The sequence below is a fragment of the Malurus melanocephalus genome, unplaced genomic scaffold (genome assembly GCF_030028575.1).
Source record: "Malurus melanocephalus ecotype Western Australia unplaced genomic scaffold, MMel_1.1 scaffold_53, whole genome shotgun sequence".
Lineage (NCBI taxonomy): Eukaryota > Metazoa > Chordata > Aves > Passeriformes > Maluridae > Malurus > Malurus melanocephalus.
The window spans coordinates 1,593,508-1,609,749 of record NW_026623285.1 but is presented as its reverse complement, the minus strand read 5'-3'; the positions used below and the strand labels follow the sequence as shown (position 1 = coordinate 1,609,749).

The window sequence follows — 16,242 nt, the reverse complement described above, 5'->3', positions numbered from 1 at the left end:
ATATATTTACCTATCTGTTGGGGTTTTCAAGCTGCCTCGAGGTGGAGGCTGGCCTTTTGGACCAAACTGTGTAAAACAAAACAGGAGCAGAAAAGGAAGATGAGACGTGTCCAAGAACGGGCACATGTTTAAACCAAAACCCGGACGATTGTCTACATTGTATATAGATAATGGTTCCATGCCCATCATTTTTTTCTATTTATGGAAACKCTCTCTTGCCCTCAGTGTAAGAGAGGGCTGGATGCTGTCATGGACGAATTCTCTGTACCTAAGACGGACTCTTTTTCTTTTTTATTTTTTTTTCTTTATTTTTTTTCTTTTTTTTTTAGGGAACACTTTAAAAATAAAAGACGTTTAAAACAAAGCAAAGAGCTCGTGAGACACTTGTGTAAGGCATTGACTTGAATAACGCTGTTTTGTGGTGTGTTCATGGATTCCTGTGTGCGTGCTTCTGTGTGTGATGGTGCCCAGGCACGTATACACACACAGACCAACATGGGAGAGAGAAAGAACACGTCCACGAGAGGTTAAAGACTCATGAAAAAGTCCCCTTACGCTGTCTAAAGGAAAAATGTTTTATGTATCAAAGGTAACTTAACTGGTTTTAAGTGTAGCCCCCTCAGTAGCTGTGATCTATTAGTTTTTCTCCACATTCCCTATTGCATTTATTTAAAAAAATATTGCTATAAAGGCTGTTGCTGTCTTCATATTTGGCACCATCTAAATAGTTTGGGTCCATGTACAATTTGTGGATTTTTGGTGTAATGTATAACAGTGCCAAATGCTAGTAATAAAGATTATTCTGTACAAAAGAATTAAACGCTTGAAACACAAGTCCACTACGTGCTGTTTCATCCACCTTGTGCTTGGCTGGTGTTGGCGTCAGGAATGAAAAAACAGCGGGTTAACGCATTGTTTTAACTTGGATTCATCTTATCAATAAGGTAATGGTTATTTTAAATGTAGCGAAAAACGTCCTGACTCCTACTTGTCTGCCTGGGAAAACTGCGTTGCAGGACGGGGAAAGGTTTTGCTTCATTGTATAGGTGAGTGGTGCTGTCTTTAGCTGCCGTAGAATGAGTCTGACTCCACCGCTGGCCGTGCAACTGTTTTCAGCTGTGTTACAAGAGAAACTGTGCTTCTTCTGGGAGCCAATAAGCTCCCATGCCGTGCTAATACTTAAAATCTTTAGCCAGTTGTGATTTATTCGTTCATTTTCTCCCGATTATGATTTCTTTGCTGGCTAGCACTGTTTAAGGGGCATACGTGAATGGTAACCTAAAGTTTATTCTTAAGCTGCCTTTTCTGTKTCTATTTTCTTTTATTTTGGTTTTAAGATTATTTCGAAATGTGTTGAGAAAGCCTCGGCAGACACATGACTTTGGATACAACTCAGGAGGCTTTTTGACCGAGATTGTCACAACTACTGGGGCAAAATAGGGTTCAACTGGTTCCAGTTCAGACCGTGCATCTTGCTGCTTCCAAGCAGCTCAAGAGTTCAGGCAAAGCAGAGCTGCTAATAGAGAGCCTTGCTTGGGTTTCACAACACGGTATAGCACTAAGCAGGGTAGGAAAAGTCTTGGAAAGGAGGCTCAAGCACTAGGAAATCTTCGAGGGAAGGCCTGAAGGCCAATACTTATTTATTTACTTACCCAGATACATACAAGATGGATTATTGGAATCAGTGCTTGTCTTTGTGTGAGTGAGGCCACCAGGACCAGGGGTGTCATCACCCCTGGTTGAAGTAGCACCAGGCCCCAAAGGTGGTGCCAGCATCCCTTCCTAGCCATGGAATATGGACCATCCCAGAGAAAAATGTAACGTGCCACTGGCTGAGCACGTTCAGCATCAGGGWGGTGGCGGCTGCAAATACCCTCAGCAAACATTGTTGTCTCCATACCTGACCAAGGAGCAGGCCTGAAAAGCACACTTCTATTCACAGATTGGTGTTCACTAAATCCTGAATTGCCAATTGACTCCTTATAAAGGGGGAAAAAATATATAGCAGAATGAGAGGTAACTATTACCCACAAGCGTGTGACTCTTCATTTGTTTTATTGCCTTGAGAATCCATTAATATAYTTAGAGCAAAAATTAGCACTGCTGAGCAAAATTCCAGCTGAAACGTATTAACTGGTAGTGCAGGATTTCTTTAGTGTGCAGCCTATGCGTATAAACCTGGTTTGCTCCCATTGTAAAGAGAAATTAAATCACGCTGCAAATAGCAATTTTAGCGAGAATCATTAATCACCTCCTACAATAAATACTTCTTTGTAATTCAACAGCGGTTCTGAAAGGCATTCTCTTGGAAAAGTCTGTGAAGACGCAAAGGATTTTCCTGGGGGAAAAAAAAAAGTGGTCATGTGTAAAGACACAGCATCTTGGCTGTCTGCTAAAAAAATGTACACTCTCTTGCTGGAGATTGAACTGCGGACTGCAAAATACCCCATGGCAGATTATCATCGTTTAAGGTAAATTCTCCTTCCCTCTCTTCTCCCTCTGTCTGTTCTGGGAGCAGAATGCTGTTCCCGGGCGGGAGCYCTCTGCTCCCCGGCCAATACCTCCCGTCTTTACAATAACTTCAAAAATTACATCGTCCAGTTTAAATTCTCGCATTGTGCTCCCTTTGCTAMGGCAACCAGGAGTTCACCGAGAGGACAAATTTTCTATCCCATTAATTGTTTTTTTTAGAGGAGCAGACTGACCCTTCAAACCCTTGACCTTTAAAGACAGTATTCTTTTTAATCCGGCACTTGGACCTAAATGTCTCTTCCCCCCTCCCTCTCTCTCGCTCTCCCGGCGTCTCTCACACACGGGATTTATCTGCTCTGGCCACAAAGGCGAGCGCAGCCCAAAACGCTGGAAGTGGAAGTGTGTCAATATTTCAAAGAAAGACCAAATCACCTCGGAGTCAATTTGCTGTCCGCAGGGAACGACACTAGGTTAACCCCGGCACCCATCTCCCCTCCACCCACCAAGAAAAATACTCCTCTTCCAAGATCCCCCTCCTCGTTTCTCCTGCGAGCTCTTGCTATACCTGGTGTTTCATTACACGAGGAGCTGAGCTGTGACAAACGCCTTGTGGTATTTAATAACCAGGGCCATCCTGCGTTGGAGGATTACGCAACGCGAGTATTTTTGCGCTTTTTTTAAAATTTTTTTTCTTTCCTCCTTTTTTTTTTTTTTTTTTTTTTTTTTTTTTACAGATTGGGTTTGGTTTTTTTTTTTTTCCTACCCAGGGTGCTTGCAGTCCCAGGTCTTCTTGCCCAGTGTTTGTAAACGAGGAAGGGGTGGGGGGAGCCCTCACACAGGCGGAGATCCTGACAGGCTCGCCATGAAACTCCAGCTCCCCCCGGCCCCCCCGCCTCGCACCGGGGCCGTATTCGGGCAGCCCCGGGCTCGCCCGCCGTTCCCGCACCTCCGCCCGGGCGGCGCGGCCGCGGGACCCGCCCGTCACGGCCCCGAGGAGGCGGAGGCACTTGCCGTGTCCGCAGCCTCCCGGCCTGGCCGGGCCGCGGCGGGGTGGGACCCCGGGGTGTCGCTCCAGGGCCGTCCCCTCCAGCGCGGGGCTGCGCGGGTGCCCAAGCCCGGCCCACGCGGGTCCCGGCGGGRTCGGGGCTCCCCGCGTGGGCAGGGRAAGCTCCGCGGCCGCCTCCCTCCGGCCCCGGGCAGCCCTGCTGGCTCCGCCCGGGCCCGCCGACAGGCAGCACTCACCCGTGGAAGACGGCCCGGGGAATGCCGCCCTGGTGCTCTCCCGTCCCCCTGCCAGCAGCGCACAGAGCCCCCTCCCCGCTGCAGACAATGACGATCTGGGTTCAACTGATTCATTTTTTTTGGGGGGGTGTAAAGCTGACCCATCTCGCTGTGCAGAACGGGACAAACCCTTGTTAATAATGCCCCGGAGCTCTCCGTGAAAACTGAGGAGCTGTCAAAGCCAGCAGAGATTAGGGGACCCAAGTACGAGCATCCCTGCGCTCGCAGATAAAGGTGTTGCGTCTGTTCTGGGGGAGATATTGAAATTTTAATCTTTAGGGTCACGTGACTCATTAAATAATTAATGCAGATAGTCAGGAATGGATCTGTGGCCGTCAGTCCTCACTAGGAGTGATTCTCTCAGAAGTGAAACTCAACTCCTTATTACTGGAGTTTGTTTCTTTTTTTCTTTTTTTTTTTTTTTTTTCTTTTTTTTTTTTTCCTTTTAAAAAAAAGCCCACCTGATTTATCTTGAAAGATTCTAAACTTCTTAAGCAAGCAGTAGGGTCTGTGTTGGTAAGTAGGTAGTGTGTATTTCTAGCTTGATTACTTTAATTGTTTGTGCTTGCTTTGTCTGCTGAGCATTTGCTTAACAAGTTTAATATTTAGAAATGTTAAATCTTTGTTTTAGCTGCCTTGTGGTCACATTACGGCTTTTGGTGATTAAGTGTTACGGAGGCAAACACACTTGATAATGTTCTAATTCACACTGTGGAAGGCTGGGTGCCACAGTGCAGGAGGACCTGCTTTGTTCAATTTTCCTGGCGTTAATAAATCACCGTCTCTTAATACAGGGCCAAAAAAGCAATGGAAAGGCAGTGAGCATTGCAAAGGAAAAGTCATGGGCGAATTTCTCTATGACTCATTAGTCTGAACGATTTATGTACGAACTTWCAGTGCCGCAATGAATATTAGAGTTTGGGATAACAACAAATTTTAAAAAATAAAGTCATAGTTTTTGTAAAGTGCTTTATTGCTACTTTGCAACTCTTTCGAGAAACAGCATACTTTAAAGGACCGTGGCAGTATAAAATATGGTAGCGTGACCTAATAGCTCCAAAATAAACAGAAAGTCGCTGGCACCATTTTCAGATACACGCTCCATATTTAACACGAGTGGGACAACCCAGTCACGACACGCTTGATCGATGATTATTGCTGTTTGTAACATGATTATTGATTAGGGATCAAAACGGCTAAGGTACGGCTTTGAGCCTAAAATGCCAGGGGGTTTCCCCTGTGCTGAAGCCGAGTGGAAGGAAAGGTAGAACTAAGGATAAGCCCAGGAAGCAGCGCTCGGGCTCTGTGATTGCAGTTCGAACTTTCCATTTTCTTTTGTGTTTGCCTGTAGATTTTAACAGTCGGCGCTCTCAAATTTATGAGACAGCAATAAACAGTTTAGTAGGCTATTATTGCATGATTTTATGTAGACTGGAGTTCAACACCAAATTTAAAATTATTAGCGTAATTATGGAACTACTAAATTACCAAAGCAAAGTATCTGCTCGAAAAGTTCTCCCAAGACAGACTTAATATTTCCAGGGCTCAGATAACACCCTTCAGCAAGAAGGGTGTTATTTAATTATTAGCATTTACATTTACTGACGATTGTAAGATGCGTTAGATGGGTTTTATTAGCAAGAGTGAATACAGGGGTGCATTATTATATCTGATAAATTTATATGTAAAAGTGATTCAGTAAGTGGCATGCAAATAATCTGATTATTGTCTTTTTGGACTGTGCAATTTTGTTTATTTTAGGGGGAAAGAAGCAGTCCAGTTTGTTTCCCCTTTGTCAATGGCTTTCAATAATGGGAGTTTTTTTTTTCTTTATTTTCTTCTTTAAGCATTTGGGCCCGATCCCGATTCACTGAGGTCAATTGTTACTCTCTTACTGAGCTTGTGGTGGCAGGATTGGGCCCCGGCTAACCGTTTGAATAAAAGCCCAACCACAATACGCCCTGCATTTAAACTGGAACCCTTTCCGAGTTTTATTCAGCAGAGATGAACACCACGACTTGTGTTTAATGTCTGTTCTTGATTAAATGATCCTAAACAAAGGTTTCCCAGAGGAAAATAAAGCAGACATTCATGTAACAAGAGTTAGGAATGACAATATTTCCAAACACTTGGAGACAGAAGGCATAGCTGTCTACGGGAAAAAAAAAAATAAGGAAAAAAAAACCCAACCAAAACAACCGCACGCTTTTATTTCTCAGCTCCCCGTGCTCTTCACCCGGGTGGGAATCCACGCTCCTCGCGGGAACCCGAGCCCTCACCATCCCCGCCCGCCCCTCTCCGGGCTCTCCCAGCGCACCCCGCAAACCATATATTGCCAATGAAGGAGCAAAATACCTCCCCCTGCACTCCCCGGTAAGGCACTGTTTGTTGCTTGTTTACAGGGAGCCCCGAAAAGAAGCCGCTCGGCCGGGGCGGTGGAAAAGGCTGGGAGAGCCTCAGCCCGACCCTGCGCAGCTGGAGGAGGTAAGAGCCGGGCAGCGGCCGCTGCTTTTGCGCCGGTGGCAGCTGTAAGAATGCGATTTGCCTGGTACCTGCATGAAGAACAAGACTGCTGGAATGAGATTTTGTTGTTGTTGCGATAAATATTTAACCTAGCTGGAWTTTTTTTTCTGGATTGGCTCTATTCATCTTCCGTGGGTGGTGAATGCGCGTGTCTGGGCAGACAAAGAAGTGTACGGGACCTGAGTGATCGCCATCCTTATAAAGGCATTGGGGACAGGAAGGATGCAAAGTCATCTGAAGAGCGAAAGAGTTAGAGAATTTCTTTGTCCGTTTTTAGCTCCTTCCCAAATCAAAGGCGAGGGAGAGAGGGTTGGAACCACTTTGGTATTGAATAGCTGCTTATCGCGGATTGTCTGTTCGCCTCCTCCTCGAGGAGTTCCGCAGCCAGTCCTGCAAACGAGAAGTGCATGTGGGGATGTTAGAAAACCTGATTTTTGTCTGCGTGCATACAACAGAATGGTTCGAGAGTAAATTTCGGGTATTTGTCCGTCCTGGCCTGCTTTGCTCTGAGTGGAGGTCGGTGTTTGGTGGTTCGGAGTTGCTGAAGTCCTTGATGTGCTTGGTCCTTTGGCAGGAGAAATGAAATGCTTTCCATAGTGACAATTCTTTTATGCCGGCCTTCGAGAGGGRAGGATTACATAGAATTAGCTCAAATTCCTGCTAGATTTACCTGCTTCTTTTTGGATGTTGATGTACAATTAGTGTATTTTACTACCTTTTAAAAGCGGCCATAAATTACAGGACTACAAGGGCTCTTTGTGTTGGCTTAATGAGCTGCTTAACTCTTAACTACAAAAAGGCGCTGCAAATGTCTATTCACGCTTGTGTTCGGAAATTGAAAGCGAAAACACGGTGCGAAGGARCCTTCCTCCGGTGGCGTGTACCCACATCATTGCGTGCAGAGATATTTGGGATTCCTTAACGGACCCAACAGCGGCAGACTCATCTGACTCTGAGCAGAACTTCTCACACAAGGGCACAGTCGAGTCGATAACGCTGCTCTTTTTATCTACTTGGAAATGATCAAAGACCAACTTTATCAGACGCACGGATGTAGGTAAACAGCTCTGCGCCCCTGCAGATTGCAAATCTTTCGAGGTAGCGAGGAAATAAGTACTTACATCGGACGGTGATTCCCATTTCGTCTCCACATGTGAGTGATAGGCACACCTCTTAACAACTGGCGTAAAAGTAAACTTGAAACGCAGTAMAAATTCTAGATCTTATTATATTGAAGGTAACTTTAAATAGCATTAATGCTGAGAGTGGCTACTAATGCCAGAACGGGCACAAAGGGTCTCCCTTAATGAAGGCACGTTATGACTCAGATCTGTTTGTTGTTACTGAGGCTGGAATTTCAGCTCAGCTCGAAGCCATGTGTATAAAGCACAGAAAAATCAGTAGCAGACCTACTGATAAACTCCACATTTTTCTACTGGAAGCAGTCTTTCGGCTCTCCAAATCATCAAGGTAATAAAACACAACGTTGAGTGTCCAGGAACAGAAAGAGAGCAATAAATGGGGTGGCGAGGGAAGTCTAGTGCCTGCGACTCGCAAGACCATTTGAATTTGTGTCTGAAACCTCCTAATCACGCTGCTTGAGCAGAGAAAACTTTCTCCAAATTCGGCGGAAGGCAAAAATTTTCAGCTGCAATTCAGGACAGCACGAAGTTAGGCAGACTCCCCCTTCTGCCTTCCCAAAGCCCTCTCTGTGAAGGGTATTCACACGTCAAGAAGTTACTTTTCTTAAGAATTAATTAGTTTCCCCGCTATATATACCAAGTTAATTGTTAAACAGTAGTTTTAGGATTAACTTGACCATTAATACTAATAAAGATGTTCACAGAAACAGGGTTTTGAAGCCAATAGCCACAGCTAGCGTTAAGGCATTTCAGATGACTTATGATTGTGATTTATTGCTTTTGTAGTTTCTATTTGCTCAAGACTGTAACTTCTAAAGCCATCTTTCTACTTTTGACGCAAAGCAGTCGATAACTTTTTACAACAGCCCCAAGAAAGACTTGCTTTGCTTTTTTTCATTATCTGCTCCATTCCMCATTAATTTCAGTTTCATTGGTGCAGAAGAAGTTCTCTATATGTTTCTTCTATGGGATGTGAACGCACCAAATTTAAAAGAGCCGTGAATCCATCCACCTCAAGCAAATATCGGCCTTGGTTTACAACAAGCATGGGAGCTGTGGAGTTACCAGGCACGCTKATTACAGACTCGGGCATGTCGAGTCTGCCTAATGCCCTCTCTTTTCAAAAAGTCTGTAGTTTTTATTCCRGTTCCTAGTGAGGGATAGTGTGTGTATACCCTGGCACTAGCTTAGTCACTTCCATGTGAAAAATTACAAAGTTTTCTCCCGCTGTAACGTCATGCTGACTTTGTTGCAATGCCACCACTGCACGCTGTTCCTGATGGGATTACATTCCAGTGGCCCACTTTTGCAATCCAGGCGAGAGCATAGCGAGGCTTGGCCATAACGATAAAAGTCACCYTTAGAAAGAAAACTCCTTCCATTCTGTTCAATGAAGTGCAGGTGAAACAGTAAGAGGGGATATGTAGTTAGCTTCTTTGAGCTCWTGGGAGATGGTGGAAAGATTTAAGCAAGGGTGTACATATTATGAGGCACAATGCTGGAGTCACAGAACTGAACCAGGAACACGCTAAAAGCGTGAACTATCTGATTTTCTTTGACTCCTTCCAGAAAAGTTGTGTGAGTGGAGGGTTTCTTTTGTTTGTTTAGCTTATTGTGTCAATAGCACAAGTTAAACAATCTTACAGGGAAGATGTGATGGGTTCACACACAGGCAAAGCTGCCTGACTCAGGGACCACATACAACTTTGCTCTTTTCTTTTTTTCCTAATTTTTTTTTCCTTAGGCAAAGAGCTCCCCCTCCCCAATTTTTTTTTTTCTCAGCGTTAGAAACCTATAATTTTGTGCATCACTCAAACTAGCTGTATAGGAAATGCGTAAGCACAGGTTTAACAGCAAGGTCCCAAAAGATTTTGCAAAATTCAGAGGCGCGCCAGTGAGGGAAGGTGTATTCTTCATAGTGTGTTACGAGGACAAAAATCAACTAGCCTCTTAGAAGAGACTCTTTTTTGCCTTTGTCAGGTAATTATAGGTCTTTTTAGTTTCTACAGGAGCCCTGATGTAGCGTGTGGGAGTTGAGCAAGCCCTGTACAATGGCAGGGTAGAGGCAGCTGGGGGTGGAGGGAAAGCTGGTAATCGTCCCGTTTAGAAGGGGGCTGGAAATAATAGCATTAAGATTTGGGCTTTCTTCGGGGGTCGCAGAAGACATGCAACGAGGAGCAGAGTGGCAGGCCTGGGGAGCAAATGCCGGTTAATTAGGCTAAGTATCAAAGTGCAGCGTTATAAGAATTCCTCTTACCTTCCAAAGGGCTTTGTGTAAAGAAATATTGGTGTGGGAGGAAAGGGAATCAGACCAATCTCCCCCCACTGTCATCTGCATCTCTCAGGTTTTTTTTTTCCCTCCCTTAAAACTCTCCTTTAACATATTGGGTTAAGGCTTTAAAAAGCGAAGGCTCGCACTAAGAAACCCTGTTCCTTCAATGATTCCCTATTTCAAATAAAAGGATTTAAGTTGACGTATGACCACGTGAGCACATAATACAGCGCATTATTGTGGCATTTGGAGTGGAGACCCGGTCTGGCTCTGTCTGCGATTACGCTTTTCCAGTTTCTGTTCAGAGCAAGCACTGCTTTCTATTATTTTTTTTTCTCCTGCCCCCATCACCGTCCCCACAAGAGCTGGCCATTTCGCTGACAGCTTTCGTTCCTTATGGAAAGGTTATTGTGGAGCCGAGAGGACGAAATGCTTCGTTAGAAAGGATGGATTTTATTTTAAGGTATTTCCGTTGATTGTTCATTTATGTGGTGAGTTATTGCTGTTCGAGGCAAAGGTCAGTAGCAGAGGCTGGAGTGAGTGCGTGTGTGTGCGTGCGGGTGTGTGTGCACCCGGAGCCAGGCTGCTTCCCCCTTTGTTTCAATTTGCTGTGGTAAATATTCAACTCTACCCTCGCAGCGAGCAGAGCAGGGAGAGTTTTCTTCTTTATTTATTTTTCTCCATAGAGATCCCACACTGCTGTTGATGGCCAGCTGCCTCTGCTACAGCCCCTCGATTGCCATCTTACCATTATTTATGACCGGCTAGAGATAGGAAGCTTCTTTTATTGTCGCGTTTGAATATTTTCCCCCTTAATTGTATTCTAGTATTTTATTTGTGTGTTTGTGTCTTKATTTATTTATGTATTTGGGCAAGTCGCAGAAAACGATGTGGGGGGTGTGTGATGCTCCTCGGTCGGGGTCGCGCTCGAGTGTGCGGCGGCAGTTGTTGTTTTATGGGTGTTTGTTCGGCCGCTGCCGCTCCGTAAATCGATGACTGTGCGATCGCGCTGCCATTTTATTTATGATGCTTTAGTGGTACTTTGTTTATTGTGCGCGGAGCGCTGCGTGAGTGCTCTGCTCTATGGCAAAGCTTYCCCTTCCCAAATGAGCCAAGGCGCTCCTCTTTATTTCTCCGCGGTGAGAAGGAGCTCAACCAAGAGCCAGCCACGGCTTCTAACAATAAATCAGCCTTGAAAATGTGGGGATTTTTTTTCTGTCTCTCTGAATGGGGATCTGGAAAGCGAGAATAAAAAAGAGAGGAGTGGAAAGTATCTTCTAGGAGAACATATACCAATCCTAAATTCATATCGATACCGTCGCTTACATATATATCCGTATATATAAATATGTAAATATTTACATATACTTATCAATGTGAATGTATAGATATATATGAAGGAAGCGCTTTAAATAACAAAAACGAAAGATTTCTTGGCTATCCAAAGAGTGCAAAAAGCTCTATGAAACCCTATTTCCCCGGTGTGCCCCGGCTTTGGGAAAGGTTGGAGCACTGGGTCTCGCTTTCATCCCATTCTGTCCGTGCCTCTAGTCTATTCCTGTTGAACCGTTTTGTGTCCAGTTACTCCGTGTTTGTAGTTGCTCGTCTTCTAAGGGGTCAGGAAGAGAGCAAAAGTGGAAAAAATGAATGATGATAAAAACTTCGCTGAAATTAACAAAATTTAAGTTATTTTCACTGGGAGCTATTCACGGTCATTCTGCAGGGACCTGCAGGGTGATGTTTGGGCTGATCTTATGTTTCCCCGCTCTTTAAAGCTGCTCTCAAAGCAGAGCTGACCCAAATAAATTTTATTTCTCCTTCTCGCCATACTGAAACAGTGTCTCTCCCTTCAGCAAGGGAAGGAGAGCTGTTTMACTCCCATCTGTGTGTCTAAAAGCCAAGATTGGCGTTGCCGTATTTTGAAATGGGCCAAAATGTGCCTCAAAAATAAAATTCAAGCTTTTATTGCAGCTAAATTACTTGGCAGACTTTCCTCTGATTTATGACCCAGTTTGGATGCATACTGACCCAGTTAAAACATTCATAAATAGCACAGTCTTGCTCTAAAGTAAAAGAAAGCAAGAAGAGTTCTGGAGGAGAGGGGCATTTTGGGGAGTTGTGTAAATAACTTCACTCTGTTGAGCAAATAGCAAGGAGCGCGTTGCCTCTGTGGCGTTAGAAAATATAAACAACAATTTAGATCGACCATGGCTTGCTTCGATTGTCCAGTCCTTCTCTAATTCAGCTTATAGCACCTTCTAACTCTCTAATGACTTGGACAGGCAGCACTTCCAGAACTGGCCCCCTTCTCCCTCAACTCCACTCCTTGCTATTTCACCTCTAAGAGATCCCCCAGAACCAGCCTTGAATTATGGTGCTGCCTGCTTCCATTTCGGGGCATCCAAGGACAAGGCGCTTTACAGGCATTATTTTATTCGGAAAATCGTAATTCGGGGGAGGTGGGGGGAGGGAGGGGAGGGAGCGCCACAGAGTGGGACTCTTCGGGGAGAAAAGGCAGGTCATTTCTGACTCAGAAATCAGCCMCAAACACTGCCCTTTCCTCCCCGAGCTGAGTCCTATCTCTCTCCGCGGAATGGAGCAGAAAGAAAATATTCGGCCTCTGGGAGGGAAAGACAGATAAAAGCAGCGGGGATCTGTGCGTTGGGACACTTATCCCGACATCATAGGAGACATAAAAAAAAATAATCATCTTCTCATGTTTAAAATTACCTCTTTGGGGAGAGAGGGGGCGTGGGGAAACGGGACTAATTGGAGAAATCTCGCAAAATACCCTTTGCAGGCAGTAAGATGAATGGAAGAAACACTTCAATATTCCTACGAACCACTTCAGTTCTCACGATTGAAGTCCTTACAAATCCTTCCATTTTTAAAAAAACCTCCCCCGCTTCCCGTTTCCCGTTCCCCGTTCTTAAATACAGACATTTAGTCCGAATATCCCGCTGGAGATGGYTCCCAAGTTGAAACACGCTCTTAGGAAAAACTCGCCCAGCTTTCGGCGGGGCTCCCCAAACCGGCAGGCTCCCCGGTGTCCGTAGGTTTCRGCAGTCCCCATCTTTCTCTCCCTTTCCAAATCCTCCTCGCCGGTCCGGGGGGCTCCGTCGGGGCKCAGCGCTGCCTCTCAGTATTTGGCCGGGCAAGTGGGCGAATGGCAGATCAGCAGTTTCAGAAGAAAGTGTGGGGTTGATTATTGACTAAAAAGACTTTTTTTTTTYCCCTTCCAAAGCAACATTCACAGGATTGTTTGAAGCAAAACGCATACGAAGGATTTTTGCCTCTTCTCTCCTCCTACGCTGGCCGCTTCTCCTTTCATGTGGTGCCTTCTCACTTATGCCATAAGGAGCAAGTGTTTTCTGTTTTAGTGCTCTGTTTACAGCTTTGGTGCACGAAGTCATAAATCTTGCATAGCCATAAATGACAAAAACCATTGGTATGCGTAAGAGGCCACCCCAGCCTTATAGTGCTTTTTATTTCTCGCTTCCCCCTCGCTTTGTTTGTGTTTAAAGATGACGCCGCGCTCCCTCGTGCTTTAAACGGACTAGTTATATTTATAATGCCTTAATTAACGAACCAACGTCAAATTTACACCTAGATTTTAATCGGAGGCTCCCCTTAATGCGCGGAGCCCAGAGCCCCGTTACAGTTTGCCAGGCGGGCAGAGTCTGCAACTTTGTTTAAGTTCTCGTTTGCACGGCCGCTGCCGTGTTTCTGTTGCAGAGAACTAGGGGGACACCAGCACCCCCAAACCCCGTGGGGCTSAGGAAAGACGCGAGCGCCTTCCCCAGCTGTGTCGCGGAAAGAAGGCGAACAGTGAGGCGCCGGGTCCGYGTCCACCCGGGGCTCCCACCCACTCCTCCCCACGGGGTGCTGAGGGCACCCCGACCCGTCTGGGCAGCACATGTGTGTGTGTGAGCGCCTCTGTGCCCGTCCCGGGCGCTGGAGATATTTGAGGGGGGCAGGGGGGTGTCTGTGTGTACATCTGTGTGTGTGTGTGCGCTCACGCATGCATGAGTTAATAATTAGTAACTCTAATGATTTCCAGCGTGACTCTGAAAGCATTGCCCAGAGCGGGGATCCTGGTGGGCTTCGGTTGGCTCTCCGGACCGAGCCCCGGCTCTCCGGGCTTTGCTCCCCTCCCCGGGATTCAGCCGGGATTGTGCGGGGCTCCCGGCGGTGGGGAGCGGCGGAGGGGCTATTCTGCAGCTGCCCCCCAAGCCCACCGGTAAGAGGGACAAACTCAAACCCCCMCAGCAGCACCCTGGAGGCTGGTGAGAGCGACCCTTTGTGAGCGCCGTTTGTCTTCATTAGCATAATTTTCCTGGACTTCGGTGACGCCCGGGTGCGGGGGGGCCGCACTCCTTCGCTGCCGTGCTCCTGCGCTCCCTCCCCAGCCCCCACCCTGCCCCATGCTTCCCCAGGCGGCCGCCTTTCTTTCTTCCTTCCTTTTTTTTCCATTTTTTTYCCCTTTTTTCCCCCTCCAGCTTCCCCCCCTCCTCTTTCCCTCTCTCTCCTTCCCTTCCCAGAGCAGCCCTGGGAAACATCCCCGTCCTCCGTGCCCCGCACAGGGGGAGCCCGGTACGCCGGGGACAGGCTCGGAGTAGGGTGCGCAGCCTGAAGCGTCAGGGGAGCGGGGCAGGAGGGTGTCCGGAGCTACCGACCCCATCCCTTGAGGGGCAGGACTCGCCCCTCCCGGCCGGGGGGTGCCGGGTGCGGATGAGCTGAGCCGGTGCCCACCCCGCGGCACAAGGATCGAGCTGGGGCAGACAGCCCCTGCTCTCTGGGTTGTGTCGCCTCCAAAAAAAAAAAAAAAAAAAAAAAAAAAAAAAGAGAGAGAGAGAGAGAGAGAGAGAGAGAGAGAGCATGCTGGCTTCCGCCTCAGTCGTCAGAAGTTAAGGTAAGCAGGCCACAAATACGCTGCTATCAGTCGTGAATGGCGGAGTTTATGTCCCAGTGATTTATGACCGTAGACTTAAATGTCGGTTCAAGAAGAGTTCACAAGCTGGGGCTTCCTTCCAGGCAGTGACTGATACCCTTACACTTCGTGTTCAGGCAGCTCTCTCTCCTCTCTTCCCCCCACCCCCCACCTTCTCTCAACTTTGTCTTTATCTTTCAGGAAATCTTTCTGGGGGGCTGCCTGGTTTTTCGTCCTGGAGTCAGAGTTTGGGGCTCGGTTGGGACTTACAGGGCAAAGATCTGGTGTGCTTGGAAGGGGGCAAGAGCAGGGAAGGAGAGGGTAGGAGAAAGCTGAAGCGGGGAGTGGGGGAAACCAAGCGGATTTGCCTCCCCAAGCAACTTTCTTTTGCTGTCTCTGGGCTGTCTGGGTGGRGGGAGAGAAGTTGGTAAAGTGCAAAGCTGTGTATTGTACAAACCGAGATGGAGCCGATAAAACAGGYATTGGAAAGATTGGGGGCCCATTTGTGTTTGTAAGACCTGGCTTTTTGTCTTCGAAGGGGAGAGGAGAGCTCTTTCCATCCCAGGCACCGGCTGGGGTGGTAAATCAGCTTCCTCACCCCTCTCCCGTTAGGACGCTATCGTGATCGTTGTCCCTTTTAATCCCGCTATTACCACTTTCTCCTGGAATGACCGGGAGCTCCTCAGGTTACCCCCTGTTCTCTGTAACTTTGTAGGAAGTGATTAACTTGGCAAACCCAAACTCGGGATCTGATTTTTTTTYYTTTTTTTTTTTAACTTGCTGGCAAGCTGCCGAAGTTTCAATAATATTTTACCTTCCATGTAAAGTTACCTATTGTCTTCAGGCCGGCAGCAACGGGAGCAGTGCACCCCGCATCTTCTCTCCGCGCTGCCCGTCCTGCCAGCACCACAAAACTTCGCAGCGGCCGAAGGAAGGTGAAATATTTGGTGTCGCGATCATGAAAGGCGGGTGCCTTTGTGAAATCACCGCTGGCTGATTGTTTCCTCCTTCTCCTCTGGTAGTGGTGTCTACAGTCTCTCCTTCAAAGGAATTGAGAAAAATCACACCAGGCCTCGACAGCATAGGGAAGGAGAGACGAGTAACTGGAAATTGTGTGYGCGCTTCAGATCTCCATCGGCTTATTAGCTTAATAGCATCCAAAGAGCTTGATTAGTGCAATAACAGGGTAACCGCCCTGCTGTAGGTGTGTTACCTTCATTTTGTTACGATCTAACAAAGGGAATACTGTTTTCTAAGAACTCGTATAACTTGAAAGGCGTAGAATGAGCTCGTTTGGTGCATGTGTTGTGTAAGGCTTTTCGCCCCTAAGCATTTGTCCTCGTTAGATGTTTTTTTGGGAAAAATACCCAGCTGCTTAAGTACAGAGAAAGTGGTAAAAGAAAAGAGGCTCTTCTGATCTGAAAAGAAGTGGTTATTTGCCGGCAAGGGGGTAGGGGGACGATGAGGAGCACACTTCAATTTCTGAGAACAATGTGAGTGCGCGTGGAAACACCTCCTAGATCGGAGGTTACACACAGGTCTCCTCTCTCATTAATACGGGCGATTCTTTAATTGGTTATTTTCAGGCCAGGTGACGAGTACACTTTAATCGAGGTGGGGTG

General features: G+C 46.7%; 1 protein-coding gene across 9 annotated transcripts in view; it reads left to right on the top strand.

Moving 5' to 3' along the window:
* HOXA3 (homeobox A3) overlaps nucleotides 1–16,242 on the top strand; it is a 45,527-nt gene that overhangs the window by 24,127 nt on the left and 5,158 nt on the right. The window contains exons 3-4 of one of the 9 annotated variants that reach the window (XM_057365490.1): nucleotides 2,286–2,471; nucleotides 6,156–6,237. Coding sequence is in view for 1 of the 9 variants with exons in the window: in XM_057365500.1 (XP_057221483.1) it covers nucleotides 6,156–6,237 (82 nt within the window). In the remaining 8 variants the exon portion in view is untranslated. The other 8 variants (XM_057365492.1, XM_057365493.1, XM_057365500.1 and 5 more) reach the window with 8 other exon arrangements.